At 39.7% G+C, this 21393-nt stretch overlaps 1 protein-coding gene across 1 annotated transcript in view; it reads left to right on the plus strand.

The window, feature by feature from the left end:
- Nucleotides 1-21393, plus strand: part of SERINC5 (serine incorporator 5) — a 109254-nt gene that overhangs the window by 76049 nt on the left and 11812 nt on the right. The window contains exons 3-8 of the mRNA XM_081280315.1: nt 1871-2049; nt 2524-2606; nt 4431-4524; nt 11958-12169; nt 13886-13981; nt 16072-16198. Coding sequence (XP_081136441.1) covers nt 1871-2049; nt 2524-2606; nt 4431-4524; nt 11958-12169; nt 13886-13981; nt 16072-16198 — 791 coding nt within the window. The remainder of the gene's footprint in view (nt 1-1870; nt 2050-2523; nt 2607-4430; nt 4525-11957; nt 12170-13885; nt 13982-16071; nt 16199-21393) is intronic.

A 21393-nucleotide genomic window follows, 5' to 3' on the forward strand; every position in this document is an offset into this window, starting at 1 on the left:
TCAAACAGACGGCAGGAGGGGCTCTCCAGCCCTCTTTCTGAAGATCTGCTTTCTCTCTTGAGAGTGTTTCCTTTTCCCCTTCTAATAAACTCATGCCTGTTACTCCGAGCAACATGTCTGAAATCCTTTTGACGTGATCACAAGAATTGGGGTTTGGAGCGGGGAGCATGGCCTCAGTTTCCCGGCCAACCCCAGCCCTGTAACACTTGTTCTCTTTGTGGAAGATTTTGTAAGTTGTTATACCTTTTAAAAGGATGATTTAGCATTATGTCTTGAAATTTTAAAATGTAGATACCACTTGACCCACTAATTTCTAGCTCAGTGGTCTAAGCTGCCTAAATAATGGTAGATATGCAATGAGGCATGTCCAGCAATGTGTACTGAACCAGTGTCTGTAATAGCAGACAATAAATATACAAGACAAAATGAAACAAAAACCCCTTCACAATAAAAATAGTCAGTGTGGGAATGATCATCATCTTTATCTAGCCTTACTATAAAATATGATGGTTTAAAAAAATGGGGTGGGATTACATATATTAACAGGCAAAGAGCTCCATGACTTACTGTTAATTTGGGGGAAAAATACCACAGAACATCATGTACAATATTTCTTCCCTCCCCTCCTTCCTTCCTTTCTCCCTCCCTGATTCCCTTCCTTCTTCCCTCCCTTCTTCTCCTTCCTCTCTCCCTCTCCTTCCTTCTCTCCTTCCTATCATTTGCCATGTTGAAGATCCAACCCAGGACCTCACTCATGCTGGGCAAGTGCTCTACCACTGAGTTACATCCCTAGCCCAAATATTTTATTTTAAAAAGCTATTCATATAATATATGTGTATATATTATATGTATTATATATACCATATATGTATATATATGTATATATAATATATGTGTATGTATGTATTATATATACATATATAATACATATGTATATGTATATTTAATACATATATACACATATATAATATATGTATTATATATTATATATTATGTACATTATATATGTGTGTATATATATGTATTATATATATATCCTACCATATGTGTAGGATCATATGAATGTATATGTGTGTTGTATATATGCAATACATAATTTTATATATGTGAACTAATAAAATTCTCCTATCCATGAGATTGTTTACTTTCCCGACAAGAATGAGGTGTTAGTGAATGTAATCTTTCTCTTTTTGTTCTCTATATTTGTGCATTCAATAAAAATATAATCACGTATTACAAATGTAATGAAAATTCTGATGCTAAACTTCAGAAACCTTTGGAGCAAGTAAAAGCTAAGTGGTACTTTTTTTCTTTTGAAATATTTTTATTAGTTGTTGGTGGACCTTTATTTTATTTACTTATTTATATGTGGTGTTGAGAATTCAACCCAGTGCCTCACACATGCTCGGCAAGCGCTCTACCACTGAGCCACAACCCCAGCCCCCTAAGTGGTACTTTTGAGAGTGCATCTTTAAAAAAGGATTCAGAGAAAATTAAGAAAAATTCTCCGGAAGATTTTCTTCCTCAATCTTCATCTTGTTACATACCTGATTCATTTCCACAGTGGATTTTGACTTAAGACTGAATGAACATTCCCTGAGTCCCTATCTAACCCAATCCCCACTCTTGCTACTCCTGGCCTGTGATGGAACCCAGGGCCTCTTCACCACTGAGCTACACCCCCAGCCCTTTTTTATTGTTTGTTTTTGAGGTAGGGTCTTGCTAAAGTTGCTCAGGTTGGCCTTGATCTTGCAGTTTTCCTGCCTCAGCCTCCTGAGTAGGTGGTATTACAAGTGTGCACTACTTACTGATCCTAGCTTTTCTAACCCCATTTTAACAGACAACTTTTCTACACTATTTTCCCCCTCAGATTCCTTTTTTTGAAGATATTTGCAAAGGCATTAAAGCTGGTGACACCTGTGAGACGCTGGTGGGGTACTCTGCAGTGTACCGAGTCTGCTTTGGAATGGCGTGTTTCTTCTTTCTCTTCTGCCTGCTGACCTTGAAAATCAACACCAGTAAAAGCTGCAGAGCCCATATTCACAATGGGTAAGTCCTCAGTCTCCCTGGGGTTGCTTTCTCCTTCCTTATATTAAGGATGGTGTTCCAGGGTCCCTTCTACTCCTGACAATGTTAACTGATCTTCCTATAGTCGATCCTGATTTTGAGGAAAGTACAACTTCTGTTTGTTACCCAGTGGCCTTACAGCCGGAATGCTGTTCCTAACACCTGGTACCATAATGAAAAAGTCAGTGGAGGCAAAGAGTTTATTTCTTGTACTAAGACCTTCCTCTGGGTCACTTCCAGTCCTGCAATAAAGTGGTGTTTTGCACAATTGGAGGCTGTTCCAAGCGTGTCTAATTATGAGAAAAGGCATTCTTCAGTCACTTAATTACTTCCCCTCGATTTGGAGAGAACATTAGCAATGGCAGAATCATGGGTTGACATGCCACCTTCCAAGAGGTCTTTTGTTCTCCTTTGAATATCATTTAAATACATTTCCTCTCCTTTCCTCCCTCCCAGATTTTGGTTCTTTAAACTTCTGCTGTTGGGGGCCATGTGCTCAGGAGCTTTCTTCATTCCAGACCAGGAGACCTTTCTCAAAGGTACAAATGGGGAGTTGGGGGGGGGGTGTGCCTGTTTATTTATTTATTTTTATCCATTTAGTGAAATTGTTCGAAGGCCTCATCCAGGAGGCCTTTGATATTTTGAACTACTGATTTTCTTGTGGCCTCAATCAATTGATCAATCCAGCCTTATCTGCCCACACTTTAGATCTCCTGCACCTCTCCTTGCCCCCCACTTACAGGCACTCTTAGGAGGACCTTTGTGTCTCTGTTGGCTGAAGAATTGAAATGATTATTTTAAGATCATTGGCCTGAAGGGAAAATGAGTCACTTAAAATTTGTTTGAAAACCTGTTTGGCCTGTCAGCCTGACCCCACCAGCCCACAGAGATCTCTTTCCTCGAGTAGTGCACAGGAAACAGAGCCTTTTAACAATGGAGGTGGGATACAGAAGGCATCTTCTAGTCTGTACTCGGTTTGGAACCCAGGGTGCTTTACCACTGGCTATATCCCAGCCTTTTTGTTTTTTATTTTGAGTCAGGGTCACACTGAGATGCTGAGGCTGGCCTCAAACTTGTGATACCTCTTGCCTCAGTCTCCCAAGTGGCTGGGGTTGCAGGTGTGTTTTGGGTGTGCACCTCTGTGCCCAGCGCCTCCAATCTGTTTCTAAGCCTACATCGAATTAAGTTCCTTATTGACAGAACCCCACCAAACATCTTCTTTTTATTTTTTTTCCTTTTTTCTTTAGTACCAGAGACTGAACCCAGGAGCACTTTACCACAATATCCTCAGAGCTTTTTTATTTTTTAAATTGATACAGGGTCTTGCTAAAGTTCAGGGCCCAGGCTGACCTTGAATTTGCAAAACTTCTGCCTTGGCTCCCATGTTGCTGAGGCAATACAGGTATTTGCCACCATACCTGGTGAACCCACCTAAATTCATTTAACATGAGGCCTGTAATCATAGCTATAACAGGGCTCCCTTCTCCATAGGAGCAGGGTGGAAGGGGCTTGGGGACTCTGAATCTCAGTAGTTCAAAACAAACACTCTGTTCAACTCAAATGGATTCACTTTTCTAAATTAAGATATTAAAAATTTTCACATCATACCAGTTCATAAGGAACAGCCCAAGTCCCTCAGATAGGTCCACCTAAATTTTTAGGATTATACTAGTTTTTCATAAGAATATTGTATCCAAGTCTTGCTTTTATCTGTACACTCTCAGAACTAGTTTTTTATTCTCCAGAGTTACTGTTATGTATATTGAGCATGTTTAGGATAGTATATTTAGAAGGAGAAGAGACCCAGCAGTCCTCAGCTCTGTCGTTTTCACAGACAAGTTGTAGCCCGCATGACATATTTCTTCACCCAAGGTCATAGCTTCTGTTTGGCAGAGCCAAAAGGAGAGCTCTGTTCTTCTTCCCCGAGTCTGAACCTCATTTCCTCCCTGGACACTGGTGACTCCTTAAACAGTAAGAATTAAGCCCTTGATTTTTCTGGAGATGTGTGTCGTTGCTTTTAAATTGTGGGCCACTGTGGATAATGCGAATGACTGCATCTGACGGGGTGTCTAGCAGTTGAGTGTGGAGCGTAAGCTTCAATGCTCCAGAGCCAAATGGCCTGTGTTCAAATCCCAGCTGTGCCTTTTACTGGCTCTGAGCCTTTGTTAACTCACACAGCCTCTCAGTTTTTTTTTTAAAAAATCTGGAAAGCAAGAGAATTTAATAATAGTACCCCCCTTATGTGATTGTGTGGGAATGGAATGTGTCACAGGTACAATGAGTATTCAGTGAAAATTACTTCTTTCTTTTGAACTGAACACATGGAGTGCTTCTCATTGGCTCCTTGCGGTCTTCTTTTGCAGCCTGGCGCTACGTGGGAGCCTTTGGAGGCTTCATCTTTATAGGTATCCAGCTCCTTCTGATTGTGGAGTTTGCACATAAATGGAACAAAAACTGGTATGTGCTCTTATGAAAAGCTTCCAAGCCAGCTTGCTCATTGACTCAGAGAAACTGCCTGCTTCTGAGAAAGGCTCTGCCATGAGATGAGCAGTCTCTTTACAGCAAAAACAACATGCCAGCACGTTTCCTTCACATCTGTGCTTTGGACCTCTCCAACACACCCCCTCCCACCCTTTTTGTATGTCTGTGATTCTAGGGCTTGAACTCAGAGCCTTACAGGTGCGAGGCAAGCACTCTGCCACTAAGCTACATCACCAATACTGTTTTTCTGTCATTTCCACCCTTTCCTCTTACACTTATTTTCTGGACTCTCTTGTCAACCAGTGATGTAAGTTAGCCACACTGATCCCATTGCTGGTACCTAAAAATTAGTTTTAGCTCTGCAGTTTTTGTGGTGGCTCTAAATGTAATTAGACTTCGTCTTCTATCCTTATAATATTAAAAACAAAACAGACTACTATGGAGCTGAAGATTTATCTTCTGTAAAGTGTATGATCTAGTATTTTTTTTTTGGTCTCTCTCATTCTTTCTTTTCTTTTCCTTTCTTTTTTTTTTTTTTTTTTTTTTTTTTTTTTTGTTTGCTTTGGTGGTACTGGGAGTTAAATCCAGGGGTTCAACTATCACAAAGCTATATCCCCAGCCCTTTTTATTTTTTATTTTGAAACAGGGTCTTGCTGAATTGCCTAGGCTGTCCTCCAAATTTTGCCAGCCTTCCTGAGTCACTGGAATTATTGGCATGTGTCAGTTTATTTCTTTCCTTTTAAAACATTTTGTGTTTCGACAGGCATGGTGGCACATGCCTGTAATCCCAGCGCCAGCTCGGAAGGCTGAGGCAGGAGGATTGCGAGTTCAAAGCCATCCTCAACAAAAGCAAGGAGCTAAGCAACTCAGTGAGCACCTGCCTCTAAATAAAATATAAAATAGAGCTGGGAATGTGGCTCAGTAGTCAAGTGCCTCTGAGTTTAATCCCTGGTACCTCCCCCAAATTTGTGTTTCATCTCAATTTGCCAAGAAGGGAAAGATCCCTTCATTAGAAAATCTGTTGTCCTACCTTTGAAAGTCATCTTGCCTTTTAAAAAAAGATGACTATTTTCTAAGTGCCTTGAAAATAGAATTCATAGCCCAGGCTGAATGGGAAGTGCCCAGCTATTAATAGATATTTTTTTCGGTTGTTGTTGAGCTTCATGGAGAAAATGACAACCAGACAATCAACAGGCCAAGTTCTAAAGCCAAATTTATTCTCTTTGTTTTGTTTTTCTCTCTGATTTTGGACCAAGCACTTAACTGCTTTCTGTCTTACTTTCTGTCTTATTTCTTTGCAGGTCCCCACCCCCCACTGCTTTTTTTTTTTTTTTTTTTTGGTCCACTAGGGAGTGGACCCAGGGTCACAACCACTAAGCTACATCCCCAGCCCTTTTTGAATTTTTGAAACAAGGTCTCACTAAGTTGCTCAGGCTGGCCTCTAACCAACCATCCTCCTGAATATGTAGGATTTACTGGTGTGTCCCACTGCACCTGGCTTTACTTTGTTTTTGTTTCCAAAATAACCCCTTCTTACACCCAATACGATTTTTTTTTTTTTTTTGTAGATTTTGTGGCCATCATTTTCTTAACTTGGATAAGGCAAAACAAATACACTGTCCAAATTCTCTCAATATATATATTTTTTTTGAGTATACTCTTCGGCTTGGTAGTTGTTCTTTTCTTCTGCTTTTGTATTTTAAAAATCAGATAATGAGATACGGTTGCAGGGATACATCAGTAAAAGGATAGTGTTAATAATTTATTATGAGCTGGGGATATAGCTCAGTTGGTAGAGTGCTTTCTTTGCATGCACAAGGCCCTGGGTTCAATCCCCAGCACCACACATACACATAAAAATTAAAACAATAATTTAGTATTTGGTAAATATTAGATTAAGCACAGTCAAATAAGACCAGTTTTTAAAATGTTTACAGCATACTGCATAGTCAAAACACACAGCACTACGGATGTTTTAGAATTTTTTTTAAGTCTTAATCTCTACAATTATATGGATTTCCTGGTTGAGTCATACTGTAAACTTATTGCATGCTGCCTGTGTTTTTAGTCTTCCTCAAAACCTAGTAATTCATGTTGTGGTCTCTCCTAGATCTTGTTTTGAGGCAATAGAGTTCTTATAAAACAAATCAAATGGGTGAACTGTAGTTTTACATCTCTCTATTTTCTCTTCTGCACAGAAGAAATACCCATAATATGTTGGAAATGCATTTTAATTAATTAATATCATTCCCCAATAATTCTTTATTTTTTATTTTTTATTTTTGGTACTGGGGATTGAACTCAGGGGCACTTGACTACTAAGCCACATTCCCAGCCTTGTGTTGTATGTTATTTAGAGACAGATCTCATTGAGTTGCTTAGGGCCTCACTAAGTTGCTGAGGTTGGCTTTGAACTCACGATCCTCCTGCTTCAGCTTCCCGAGCCTCTGGGATTATAGGTGTGCGCCACCATGCCTGGTCCCAGTAATTCTTGATGTATGTTCTTTCACTGTGACTTTTTTAAAGACAAAATAAGCATGTCATCCTAAAATTAGGGTACTTCATGGTAAAATATTAGCATCTTAAAGACTGAAGACCTGATTTGCCCATAAAACAGCCTTTCTCAGAGAATACTTATGCCTCTTCACTCTAACTTCAATGATTCCAAAACCATTTTCTGGGATTAATTATTATTATCATTATTATTATTATTTAAATATTTATTTTTTTAGTTGTAGTTGGACACAATACCGTTATTTGTATGTGGTGCTGAGGATTGAACCCAGGGCATCGCGCTTGCTAGGCGAGCACACTACCACTGAGCCACAACGCCAGCCCTGGGACCAATTATTGATGCCAGATTTTAACAGGCACTTTGGAAGAGTTTGGTTGTTTAAAAAACTTTCTAGAAACTACTCAGTAAGAATAGCTTAAGAGCTTTGAAACTATGTTGCTGTTACCCTGACTTTGAGGCCAAAATCCCGACAAAAAACCCTTTTTGTCAACATATTTGTAGTTGCTTTGTCTACCTAAGATTAGGAATAAGATAGGAAGCTTACTAATATTGTTCTTTTCTTTTATGTCTATCTAATATAGTAGTCATTTTGGTTTTGGGTTTTTTGTTTATTTTCTTTTGCAATCCTGGGGATCAAACCCAGGGTTTTTTATTTGTTTGTTTTGGTTTTGGGTACTAGGATTGAACTCAGGGACACTTTACCACTCAGCTATATCCCCAGCCCTTCCTATTTTTTTTTTTTTTATTTTTATTTTGAGACAGGATCTTGCTAAGGGGCTGTGGCTGACCTTGAATTTGTGATCCTTCCTCCTCAGCCTTCTGAGTTGCTATGATTACTAGAGTGTGCAACCACACCTGCCTTCCTGTATTTTTAAAGAGAAACTCTTACAAGGTTAACCTAGAAAATATGCTTCTGATGGAACAACAAAAGTACTTTCCATTATCTAAAAAATTTTTATTAGAGTATATAGTTTTATGTGGTGGTTGGGTTCATTTTTAAAATTCCTTTATTTTATTTATTTATTTTTATGTGGTGCTGAGGATCCAAACCAGTGCCTCTCACATGCTAGTAAGCACTCTACCACTGAGCCACAACCCCAGCCCCAATTGTTGGGTTCATTTTGACAAAATCATATACACCTGGAATTTGATTTTAATCCCTATTTCCCCCATTTTTCCTTCCCTCCATCCTATTCTTCTTCCTCTACTCAATTGATCTTCCTTTCACTTGTTTATTTATTTATTTATTTATTTTTGATTGGTACTTTCTACAGATACATTAATGTGAAATTACCTGTGGTATATTCATATAACATGATTTTGTTACATTTGTTCTGTATCTTTTCCCCTTTCCGGTTCTTGCTCCCTCCTGTTGTTCTCCTTCTTTTTTTTTTTTCCAGTTGTGGACGACAGAACACTTTATTTTATCTGTTTATTCTTAAGTGGTGCTGAGGATCGAACCCAGGGCCTCACAGGTTAAGCAAGCGCTCTGCCACTGAGCTACAGCCCCAGCCCAATCTCCTTCTTCTACTCCACTGATCTTTCCTATGTCTTTCTGATACCCAGTCACCCTCCCTCCCTGCCCTCATTCCCTTACTTTGCCTTAGCTTACATATGTGAGAGAAAACACTCGACCCTTGACTTTTTGAGTCTGGCTTATTTCATTCAGCATAATATTCTCCATTCCAGTCCACTTACCAACAAATGCCAAAATTTAATTGTTCTTTATGGATGAGTAAAACTCATAGAGAACAATTAAATTATGGCATTTGTGTGTGTGTACCACATTTTCTTGATCCATTCATCCATTGACAAGGTATTTGGGATGATTCCATTTCCATTTAAGTTTTGTTTCTTGTAAATATATTCAGAAGGAGAAGATCCCCAAAGCAGTAGGATAGAAATGCCATGGGCCTGGTGTGGTGACACACACCTGTAATCCCATTGGCCCTGGAGGCTGAGGCAGGAGAACCGCGAATTCAAAGCCAGCCTCAGCAAAAGCAAGGTGCTAAGCAACGCAGTGAGACCCTGTCTCTAAATAAAATACAAAATAGGGCAGGAGATGTGGCTTAAATACCCCTGAGGTCAATCCCCAGTATCCCCCCACCCCACAAAAAAAAAAAAAAAAAAAAGAAAGAAAGAAAGAAAGAGAGAGAAATGCCATGGACCTGGAAGCCAGGAGAACGCAGATTTTAGTGTCCCTCATCCTCTAGCTTGCAGTTTCACTTTAGGTCCATCATTTGGCCTCTCTGACCTTGATTTAGGTGTTGTAAAATAATGTGATGGGTTAACCTAGATGTTTAAAAATGTTTTTCTAGCTCCAGTTTTGTACAAATAGGTAGTCTATTCACATATTTCTAAATGTACTAATCTTAAATTCGCTCTCCTGGTTTAGTTTAATTTTAACCCTGCCTTAAGGTGGAACCCTGGTGACATCCAAGCCTGATGCCCGCATGCTGCTAAGGTTGCCTGGTTCTTTTCTATTCTCCATCTCAGTGCTTTGCATTTAGCCAGAGTATTAACTGTGTGCCAGAAAGCACTGTGGTTGGCATGGAGAGTACAAAGATAAATACATCACAGTCCTTATTTGGGCTGTCTCCAAAAACAAGAGGACATCAGGAGGACCAATTGAAGTTGGAGTAGCAGGGTAGCAGCCTCTCTGTTAAGATTACCACCAAAAGTGATTTTTTTAAAACAGGTGACAGTCTTGGGAGTGAACACCTATCATTTTCCATGCATCATTCTTGACAGTGGCAGTATTGCAGGGAATACAACCGGGGCTTGTCCTGTGGAACTTAACATTGTCCTGAGGGGAGGTAGACATCAACACAGAATCAGGCAAATAGGCAATAGGTACACGGGTGAAAAATAAAGCTGCAGAGGGCTTGGGAGAGGAGGGCAGGCTATCCTTTTGTGAGTGAGAGCCTGGGGCAGGACTCAGCTTGGCCTTAAACTTGCTGGGTGCCTTTAGGGAGCAAAGGGGCATCCACTGTGGCTTGGACTCAGTGGTAAAGGAAGCATGAGGGAGATGAAATCATAGCTGGCTTTGGGCCAGATTGCTATGCCTTTGGGGGCCAGCATAAAGGTTTTAGTGTTTAAGTAAGATGGGACACTCAGGAGTTTTGAAGGTGAGGAATATAATCTAATCTGTTCTTAAGATCAGGGAGGGTCACAGGTACAGGTAAGGAGGCCACTGGGCGATGATCCAGGTGAGAAGGAGGTAGCTTGGAGAAAGGTGGCAGCAGCAGTTGGATTCTGGTATAATCTGAAGATGGAACTAGTGGAGATGGCTCTGGTGTGGGGGAGGGGCAGGGAAAGTCCAGCGTGACTGTAACTCTTTTATTTTGTTTCTGCCCTGCCTTCCTCCCAACAATGGCAGAGTGCAATTGCTGTTCTTTGAGACTGGGAAGATTGCACATGAGCATGTCTGGGGGAGGGAGGCGCACACACAGGGAAGTTGACCTAGATATGCTGAGTTTGAGATGCCAATCAGAACGTTCAGTGGAGACATTGAATAATATGAGTCTGGCATTCAGGGGGCAGGTTAGGGCTGAAGATTAAACTTTGGGAATATAAATCTGAAACTATAAGAAAATTCTTCATATACAAATAACATCTAGTGGAGAAAAAGTCAGACCCTCCTACCCACATACCAGTCAGCCATGGTCACCTTTTTATGTATAATTCACTCTGTGTCCTTCGATTATTGTTTGGTTCTGTAATTTACCCCCCTTTTTTGAGTCTCCTTTTCTCTCATTTCCTTCATGTGCTTTTTATGTTTGAATAATTCTGTGACATTCCTGGCTTAGTTTCAGGAATACGATGGTCATTATCATTTTGGCCTTTCCTTCCTGTTTTCCCTGTCTCTGGCAACAGTAACTTTTCCATCATTAAAAATTTTAGCTGGGTTGTTTGAACACTTTCCAGTTTCATGAAAATGTTAAGCAAGTTGCTTTCTGAGTGACAGTTCAGGAGAATGTGGTCACAGAGAGGAATTGAGTCATGAGGCAGATGACAGTGATTTAATCCAGTCACCCTGATGTTCTGTCCTCCATTCAGCATTTAGGAACAATCTTCTTTGTTCTGAATAATTTCTGTGAATTTAAACCACCTATTTTCCCTATCCCTTTATTAATACTATACACACACACACACACACATATCTCTTCATATATGTGTGTGTGTGTGTGTGTGTGTGTGTGTGTGTGTATGTGTGTATGTGTATCTATATATATCATTAATTCTTCAAAGGAGTTTGTTTATGGTTCATACCAGTAATTTTTTTCTTTGCCTGATTGCATTTACTTTTTAAAAATGCCCATTTCTTCTTTAATATTTTCTGATATTATTTTCCAATCCAGTTGCCAATCCTCCTTTTAGTACAGGGAGAAAGGAGCTGGGGCCAACCAGACTTGCTTCAAGTTGGCTTTACCTTATCGGAGCTGCTGACAGTTCTTGGAGCAAGCAACTGTGGCAGATCTGGATTCTACGTCTATAGAGAAACTTGAAGAGAACCTCAGGGAAGAACCACCCTTGCCTCCTACCTTAATACTTCTAGCACCTGTGCTGGGACATTTCACACGTAGAGTGGAGAAGCTAGAATAAACTCTGTGGGTATTCATCTTAGTCCATGAGAATACTTGAATCAGAAAATGAAATTCTTTCAGTAGAGAAAATTCCTACTCTGAACCAAGAAGTTCACATATTTACAGGAACTTTCTAGCTGTGATGGAGCATAATCAATGCTAAAAGGTGTCTCTTGACATGGAATGGTGGCCTTGATGGGGCTTGGTGGCATTAGTTAATGCCCGAGGGATGGAAAACGTGCAAGAGTGGAGGTCTTCACTGATTTGTCTTCTCTCTCCTCTGTTTTACCCCCTTCCTGGAGAAACAGGACTGCAGGCACCACCAGTAACAAGCTGTGGTACGCCTCCCTGTCCCTGGTGACTCTCATCATGTACTCCGTTGCCGTCGGGGGCTTGATTGTGATGGCAGTATTTTACACACAGAAAGTTGGATGCATGGAGAACAAGATTATCTTGGGATTAAATGGAGGCCTGTGCCTGCTTATTTCAATGGTAGCCATCTCACCCTGTGTCCAGAATCGTAAGTACACTTTTTTTTTCTTTTCTTGCACGTTTCTAAATGTCTTCGAACAAACTCAGTGGGGTTTTGTAAAACCAGGGCCATTCTTTAACCTACTGTAGATGGGTCAGCAGTAGGAGGGATGGGGTGCCAATCTCCTCTTCATGTTCTGTACCTGTGATAACCAGGTTTACCTGTGGCCAAAAAGGCCTGAACTTAATGAAGGAGGCTTTAAATTGAAGTGTACTTAGAGTATGTTAAGCAAGTTGTTTATGAGTTTTGTCTGTGACTTCTGGGTGAAACTTAGGTGATGGGTTCTGGAAGGAGCTGTGTCTGGGGTCATCTTTCACACAAGGCTGTGGACCAGATAGCAAGGACGGTGTGGTCTAGGCTTCAGGAAGTAGGAACTCCTATCCCGGCAGCAGCTGGCTTTGTTAGCTAACCTTCCTCAGGCCCAGGCTCTTCTTCAAGCAAGTCAGCAGAAACATGTGAGCCTGACCTTGCTTAGGGTGTTTCAAAGCCCCAAAGGAATAGGCCACGTGGTTTGAAAATTGCTTCAGAAAGTAGAAGTGTGAATTGTCATTTGTACATTACCTCTGATGTCTCTGATTTCTCTCTTTGGGTTAGAGAGATGTTCCTGGTCTGGTGTTTCTTGTAGTGATCTCATTGTATAGACGTTTCACATGCATAGGACATTCAGATTTCCAGGTAGGAAAAGACAAATATGGACAGTAAGTTTGCAGCCCACTTGAATCCTTTCTAAAATAGTGATCAAACTCTTGGCGTTTAGATTAAAATCTCCTTTGGGTTAAACCCTGCCTTTTGAAATAGGTTTAACATTTTGAAATATTTGGTTTAATGCCATTAGTTGCTAAGTCAGGTCTTATTCCCAGGCCAAAGAACAATATTATAAGTGAGTCTATTCCTATACCTTTATGGATAATTATAATTCAAGAATGATCATTTTGGAAATAAATTTAACCAGAGGGAAGGCTGAATATTTTCATGTCAACAGAAAGTTGAAAATTTCACCAAAAAGAGAAAATCCCTTGGCACATACTGGTTACTCTGAATGATCCAAACACAAAGTTTTAATTTAAATATTATAACTTTAAAACTCTTCTCCCAGTGAATATCAAGCCTCATACCTTTCTTCTTTAGCCTGGACCATCTTTTCATTCAGTGTGCCCCACCACTCCCCATTTTTTTTTTTCATTGATAGATAAAGTATTGTGTGTGTGTGTGTGTGTGTGTGTGTGTGTGTGTGTGTGTGTGTTTGTAGGGGTGGGAGGGTTTGCCATCTTGGACTACCGAGTATCTAATGGTCTTGTAGAATCATCCAGGATGCACACCCTGAGAAATCTGTCTTATTTACTCTGCTAAGTTATGTGGTCTCGAAAATAATGGTGGTAATTTTTTTTTTTTTTTCTGATCTTGTGGTTTAAGAACTAAAGTTATAAACCTCAGGGGAACTAAGCAGTGTGTTTATGGATAGTTACAAATTTGATAAGGTGTTGGTGGAGAACTTGGCAGAATTTGGCATGTCTGAAATAGCAGCATTAGGCTGGGTGTATAACTCCCTCCCCCTGAATTTTAAGTTCTATATGGGAAACACATTATATATGTCTTTTCTCTCCCAGAGGTGCGCCTTCAAGTTGAAAGAGTGTAATTTGGGCTGGGGCCGGGGGAGGGGGCCTATTAAGACTGATCTTCACTCTGTCTCTTGTCATTTTCTAGGTCAGCCACATTCCGGGCTGCTGCAGTCAGGGCTCATCAGCTGCTACGTCACATACCTCACTTTCTCAGCTCTGTCTAGCAAACCTGTAGAAGTAGGTAAGCCAGCCTTGTTAGAAGCACGTGTCTGTGGTGTGAATATTTTCATGAGCTGTTGTTAAAATATCCAAGATTCAATAAATCGAAGATGATGATCTAGACTTTTTCAAGAAACAAAGTCTTTAACTTGGGCTATAATGAAAATCCCTTCTTCTGGGTCTTTTTGCTGTTAGTCTATTTTGTATTTTGCTGCTGTATTGTTCTCAAGGAATTTTTTTTGCTTTATTTATGTTTTTAGTTGGTTATTAATTTTCTTCAGGAGCTTATTTCTCTGTAACAGAGACAAAATGGAAAGAATATGGCAGGAGAAGGAAGCAGAATATAGGATTTTAATCCAGATCCACCACTTGTTGGCGGGTGACCTCAAACTGCTCTTCTTAAATGACATTTATTTACAGAGACAGCAGAACATAGTGGTTAGTGTGATCTTTGGAGTCAGACTGCCTGGGTTTATAGTTTGGTTCATTAGAGTGTTTTTAAGAATTTAGTGAGAATGCCGTCAAGTTATATATATATCAATCACTTAGAACCATTCCTGGCTCATAGTAGGTTCTATGTAAGGGTTAGTTGCTACTATTGTAGAATTGTAGATTATTTAAAAAGGGGTTTTAAGCTGAAAACACTCATATCCTGTGATATTAATATAGACTCCTAAGAATTTCCAGTAAAGGATCAAGTTTTCTTTTTGATCTCAAGCTCATTATATTTTAACCTTACCTTTATTACTTGTGATATACATACACACATATATACACACATACACATAAGAATATGTGTGTTTGGGGCTATGTTTCATCTTATATTAATTGAGTAAATGTAGTCTCTTTAGAAAACTGAAGTCTTTTAAATTTTGAAAGCAAAGGCAATGATAATTTTGAAGGTTTTAGCATATCTGGATACTATTTTTATGAATTGCCTTTATAGCTATTTATAATGAAAAGTGATATAATTAGAAGTCTTACAGTAAGTTTAGACTATTCTGGATTTAATTTTTAAAAAAGCAAAGGGCCTATTTTGATTCTATACGTTTATTTAAATCCATTTCTCTTTCAGGTTTTCTTTTATGACTGTTTGTATATTAATCTCCAGTTTTAACTTAATGGGACTTTTGTTTGTATGTTAATCTCGTTTTTTACTTAATGGGATTTTTGTTTACAGTATTTTTAAAAAAGCAAATATCACTTAAAAATAGCAAAACACATTTATTTCTTCAGGTAGCACCACTTAAATAGAAAAGTTATAGTTCATTCAAAAATTTTCATTGGCCTAAGGATAAAGAGGTTTTTAAACCACAGCAGGATAGACAAAAAGTAAATTACCACTGGTGGTAATGTTATAGAAATCTTTTTTTTTTTTTTTTCTTATTGGTACCCAGTATTGAACTCAGGGCTGCTTAACCTCTGTGCCACATCCCCAGCCCTTTTATATATATCATTTAGGGATAGAGTCTCACTGAGTTGCTTAGTGCCTTGCTTAGTTGCTGAGGCTGCCTATGAACTTGTGATCCTCCTGCCTCAGCCTAGGGAGCTGCTGGAATTAATTATAGGTGGGTAACACTGTGCCCCACTTACAGAAATCTTTATATGTAGCCTTTCACATTTTTTCAAAGTTCAGACCTAAGTTATAGACTAAAAGAGGTCAGGACCTTTGTGTTACCTACATAAATTGACCTCTCTGGTTTAGGAGCCTGGGCCAGGAGGCTTTATACTGCTCCTGTGAGTTAGTTGTGACTGGCTCAGCACCCTGCCCCTCCGTCTTCAGCAGCTCCCAAATCAAGTGAAAAATGGATCTGACTTTTTCTTTTCAGTATTGTTTGAAGAGTACTAAAAAAGAGAAATTCTCTTCAATTATTCCCTTTAGCAGTAATCTGGGATGTGAGAGTCTCGCTCCAAGTGTTTGCCAGTGTGGAAGAGTGGTGCATTGAAATAACAAAGACCTAGTCTGAATAGACTTGGATGATACAGTAGAAGGTTCCAATGATTAAGGAGTCACACCAGAGTTACCTGAATTTTCCCCAAATGAATGCTCTTGTGAATGAATTACAATAGGCTTTTCTAATTGAACTCTTATTACTTTGTTTTCTGTACAAGCTCTGGATGAACATGGGAAGAATGTTACCATTTGTGTGCCCAACTTTGGTCAGGACCTATATAGAGATGAAAACTTGGTGACTACACTGGGTACTCTCCTCTTGATTGGGTGCATCTTGTATTCTTGGTAAGTCTTAGGAGTTCCTTGAGGCCAATTTGCAGACTTTGAAATTATAGGAAAAGAATTTAAATAAGTTTCAGCCCCTGTGAAGCAGCAAAACAAATACCAACAAAACAAGAGGGGAGAAATGGCCAGAAGTAACAAAGAGATACAATGTGAACTCTCTATGTTGGAACTGTTTACCTTACTTGTATTTATTGGGGTAAGTAAGAATAAACACACAGTATATTGTAGTAATGTTACCTAATGCCCTTTAAAAGACAGTTGAATATTAGTTGCTATAGCATTCTTGAAGAGCAAGGGAACAAAAAGTGAGGAAGAGTTAGTGTGTGCCAGAATATTCTGGCAACTTTTTTAATTCAAGGGAAATCGCATTTGTTCTGTTGTTGCTGAAAGAGTACAGTGCTCTGCATACATGGTCATTCTGTGCGTGGTCCTGGAAAGACAGGAAATGTCCCTTTTTAATGCTAAAACCTACAGTGTTGTGAGTAGGTAAGGCAGCCCCTCCCAGAGTAGATGCCTTTCAGATGTTCATGTGGAAAAAACCTTCCACTTTGAAAGGGTTTCAAAAATGCTAGGGAAAGAATAGTCAAGGATAGGAATGGCTTCTTACATATTTCATTGACAATTAAGCTTCTTTTTTGACAGTAACTTTTTCACAAGTAGGTTTTACTTCTGTGTGTTTTATAAGTTGTTTGTTAGTGTTTCAGCGTATAAGAAATTCACCTGGCTGTGGGCACATTATATCTTCCTTTTACTGAAACTAAACAGTCCTGGTGGTGATGGAGTGTATAAACAAAATGTCATTCTGAGCATGTTGGCACTTTTTCTCGCAACTCTTACTGTTAGAAGGGGGCCCACAAGGACACAGGCCAGAGTATGTATCAGCCAGAGAACACTTGCTGTGTTGCAGGTAGTTAGAATGATGTTGGTCTAATATTGGTCCTTAGTCTGTCACATAGTGACAGAGTCTCTTTGTTGCAGCAGAAGGAACCGTGGTGGCCACTTTCTGTGCTTTCTTTTGTATTTATTCCACACATTGTTCACTGAGTACCTGCTTTCTACAAATTAGCAAATGGAATTCAGGCCCAATTCAATGGAACATTTGAAAATACCCATAAAGTTATGGAGATTTTGAATTCTGATTCTTGGCTCTTCCTTCCTTGAGTAAGCTTTTCCTTCCTGAGTCTGTTATTGTTGGGCTTTGAGGGGAAATGGCAGCAACAAGCTCAGTTCATGATTTCTCACTGAGTTGTTTTCTGTATTGGCAGGCAAAATGCTTGTAAATCAGGGGAAGAAAAGTAGGTTACTAAACCACATATCCACTTTTAAAATAAAATATAGCGGTATCTACACATATAGAAAAAAATCCAGAAAGAAAATAAACCACTTATAATAATAGTGGCATTAGAGATAACTTGTATTTTTCCCCGCCCCATTTTTATTCTTAACAAGCTTTTTTTTTTTTTTACAGTGAGATAGCATTTCTTTTTAATTTTTGTATTACAAAAAAAAAAATACAAAAGTATTTTACAAAGTAAAACCATATGTTTTGTTTTGGTACTGGATGGTGAATCCAGAGGTGCTTTACCACTGAGCCACATTCCTTAGCCATTTAAAAAATTTTTAATGTTTTTATTTTGAGACAGAGTCTCACTAAGTTGCTTAGGGCCTTGCTAAGTTACTGAGGCTTCTGAGCTGCTGGGATTACAGGTGTGTTCTAACCCACCGAGCAAAACCAGGCTGGATGGTCAATGGGTTATGGGATGCGGGGTAGTTTACCGCTTAGACAAAATAGAATTTGAATTTGCTATAAAAAAGCAAAGATTTTACTTAATGTGTTGTGTAAAATTACCATGTGGAATTGGAGTTATTTTATAGCATGGAATTTTCACTCAGTCACATCTTGGGTTTTCTAGTAAGCACAAAGAATCACTTTTTAGCCACCCTTGAATCTGCCCTTGAGTGAGAGATGATACATAAAATGTCTCTTTCAAAATTAAGGCATTACAATGGAAGTCAGGCAGGGCTAATCTGATATTCACCAAAGATGTCAATTTTCAAAGCTGACAGCTACCATTTAAAATCTGTCTAAAAGCCAATAACAAAGCTTATTAAATGCCATGAATTAAGCTGTAAAACTATAGTAGCCAATGGAGTGATGAGATATAAAATAGCAGCTCACACAAAGTGGAGCTGAGGGTAACCAGCCTACTCTGTGAGATGTTTCTTTAACCCAGAGGCGTGAACACGCTCGGTGCAGATGGACAGTTTATTCCTCTCAAGAGTGAGTGAAGTGCCATATGGGGGTCTGATGATTAATGTTTGCTGTAATTACTCACTGTAGCCCCAGGAGGTGTCAGCTTTGAGAAGGCTCTAAACAAATCACAAATCCGTCTAAACAAATTACAAATCGGCCTCTCACAGAAGTGATGGGCCTTGGCCCATTTGGGGGTTTTCAGTTCTTCTTCGAGTTTACATTTTCCTCCATGGCTCAAAGAGAATGAGGGGTTGGATGAGGGTTACAAAAAGGGGCCACATTGTCTGGATGGAAACTGTCATTTGAACATGATTGCAGAGATATCTATAATTCTTGATAGAAATTGTAGGAAGCTGGGAGATTGAGTAGTGTGCAAATTAAAGGGAGACAAAAATCACCAGCGTTCATTGCAAGGCCCAGATTGCCTGGGGTTCACTTTTTGTGAGGTTCTGGAAGGCTCAGCCCACTGAGCTCTCTTCTTCTCACATCTCTGGAGTCTCCCTGGTCCACCACTCAGACACTTATCTTTTTGGGGGCTCTCTCTCGATCATGAGGGCTGCTACTGCGACATCAATGAGAGCATATTGTACTCAGTGCCATCTCAGCTAGGAAGAAGCAAGAAGGGCTCAGCCAAAACTTACTTCCTGGCTCTCCACCTGTGGCCATCACATCTCCAGAGCCCCCATCCCTTGCACCCAGGAATGATGGCTGTGAAGGAGCATCCCAACTTGGACTCATCTCACCTTGGCCCACTTGCAGGGCTTCTTTCTATAAGCCCATCCCTCTTAGGCCTGCCTTGTGAGTTTGTCAGGGAGGACAGGATTTATGACATCTAGTAGCAAAGTCTGCACATGTTCCTTAGAGATTTTCAATAACCCAAAGGACTTTGGCCTGCTCCAAAATCAACTGAAGCAGGTACTAAGGGGAACCTGCATTGTGCATCCTTCTGCCAATATGGAAGAGGTTGGGCTAACTCAGTGGTAGGGGGAGGGAAGGAGGGCAACATTTTGGGGGGATTTCTTTTTTTTTAAATTTTAATCTTTATTTTTTAGTATTTGGCGGACACAACATCTTTGTCTGTATGTGGTGCTGAGGATCGAACCCGGGCCGCACGCATGCCAGGCGAGCGCGCTACCGCTTGAGCCACATCCCCAGCCCCTTGGGGGGATTTCTTAATGTCTATGAGGCTCTACTGGCATTTGTGGATCCTGGGATGGTAAACATGCTATAAACATGCTACAGTGAGTTAGATGCTCTCTGAAGATGAAGCATTGCCTGGGCCGTAGGCTGTTAGTCTCCCCCTATTCTCTCAGGAAGTTCCAGGTTAAAGTCATACATACCTTAGCCCTGGAAGAGAAGACCTTAAGAGAACTTGGGGATTCTTTTATAGCTACTTGTGCTGTGCTGACCAAATAGATGGGTCTTTGTAACAGCCTGCATGCAGACAATAAGAATTTCCTAGCTTAAAGAGCCTGCAAAATCAATATGTTCTTGATAATTCCAAGAAGAGAGTCTTACTTGGGGAAAGGCTATGACTGAATATTATGACCTTATTTTATGTTAACATCTACTTATAGAAATCATGGCACTAGGGGCTGGGGCTGCAGAGCGCTCGCCTCGCATGTGCAAAGCCTCGGGTTCAATCCTCAGCACCATATAAACATAAATAAATAAAATAAAGATGTTGTGTTCAACTGCAATTAAAAAATAAACATTAAAAAAAAAGAAATCATGGCACTAAATGATGAACTGGAGATTAATATTTTAGAAGTCAAAATAAAACCTTCCCCATGTTTGGTGCTCTCTGATAGCAGAAAGGAAGTGACAAATGTGTTCGAATCTGAAGCTTTGTCTTTCTGAAACAGTCTTATTAAAAAAAAAATTATAAATAGAATTACAATTAACAATTAAGTGTATCACTTGAAGAATATTCATTTATCATCTTTCAGATGAAAATTTCAGGTGTCAATCTCATCTTAAAATTAAAAGTTACAGCTGGGTCTGGTGGTGTACCCCTGGAATCCCAGCAGCTTGGGAAGCTGAGGCAGGAGGATCTCAAGTTCAAAGTCAGCCTCAGCAAAAGCAAGGTGCTAAGCGATTCAGCAAGACCCTGTCTCTAAATAAAATACAAAATGGGGCTGGGGATGTGGCTCAGTGGTTGAGTGCCTCTGAGTTTAATCCCCAGTACCCCCTCCCCAAAATGACATTTGCCCCTGAGAAAACTCTATACTATACTAAAACATAATTCATATGAACAAAATATTAGGTACTCTTAAATAAGTGCAGGGGCAGATGTGTGCTTTCCAAGTCAGGAAGTGGGAATGGAGTGGGCCTGCACTAGCATCTATCACTTCAAAGCAGAAATGAAAGTGAGGCTGTTGGACTTGTGTGGCCCGTAGAACAGCAAAGTGGGTGGATCCCAGAGGACCTCTTTGTGAGCAAGGTTTTTTATTGTTTCTCTGTAGCTCATTGATCTTTCTTTGGGAAAGAAGAAAATGAGCAAAGAAGGCCATGCTGCCTCATGGGGTTTACTGGATCAAAATGAGTCTCTGTGCCTGTCCACTAGCAACCAGCTTCCTGAGAGCAACACTTGTCACCCATCTCTGGGCTAACTCAGAAGCTTTGTGAGGCGGGATTGTTTCCTTTTTCATTTCTAAGTCCCAGTGCTCAGAAGGGACATACAATAGAATTTCATTACATATTTGCTAATGAATCTATTGAGTTAATACTGGAACCCCCTAAGTATTGTATATATTTATATTTGCTTAAAATGTTTCTGTGTTTTTGTTTTTAGAGAAAATAAGGCTTTACCCTTGTAAACCAAATTTTATGACATTTTGCCTCTCTAGATGTGGGGAAAATTATGAAAAGATTTTTTTAAAACTACACTGAAAGCTATTCTGTGTTAAATTTCCAAAGGAAAATGTCCTTCTGGCATAGG

Source organism: Spermophilus citellus (assembly GCF_964194105.1).
Source record: "Spermophilus citellus genome assembly, chromosome: 1".
Lineage (NCBI taxonomy): Eukaryota > Metazoa > Chordata > Mammalia > Rodentia > Sciuridae > Spermophilus > Spermophilus citellus.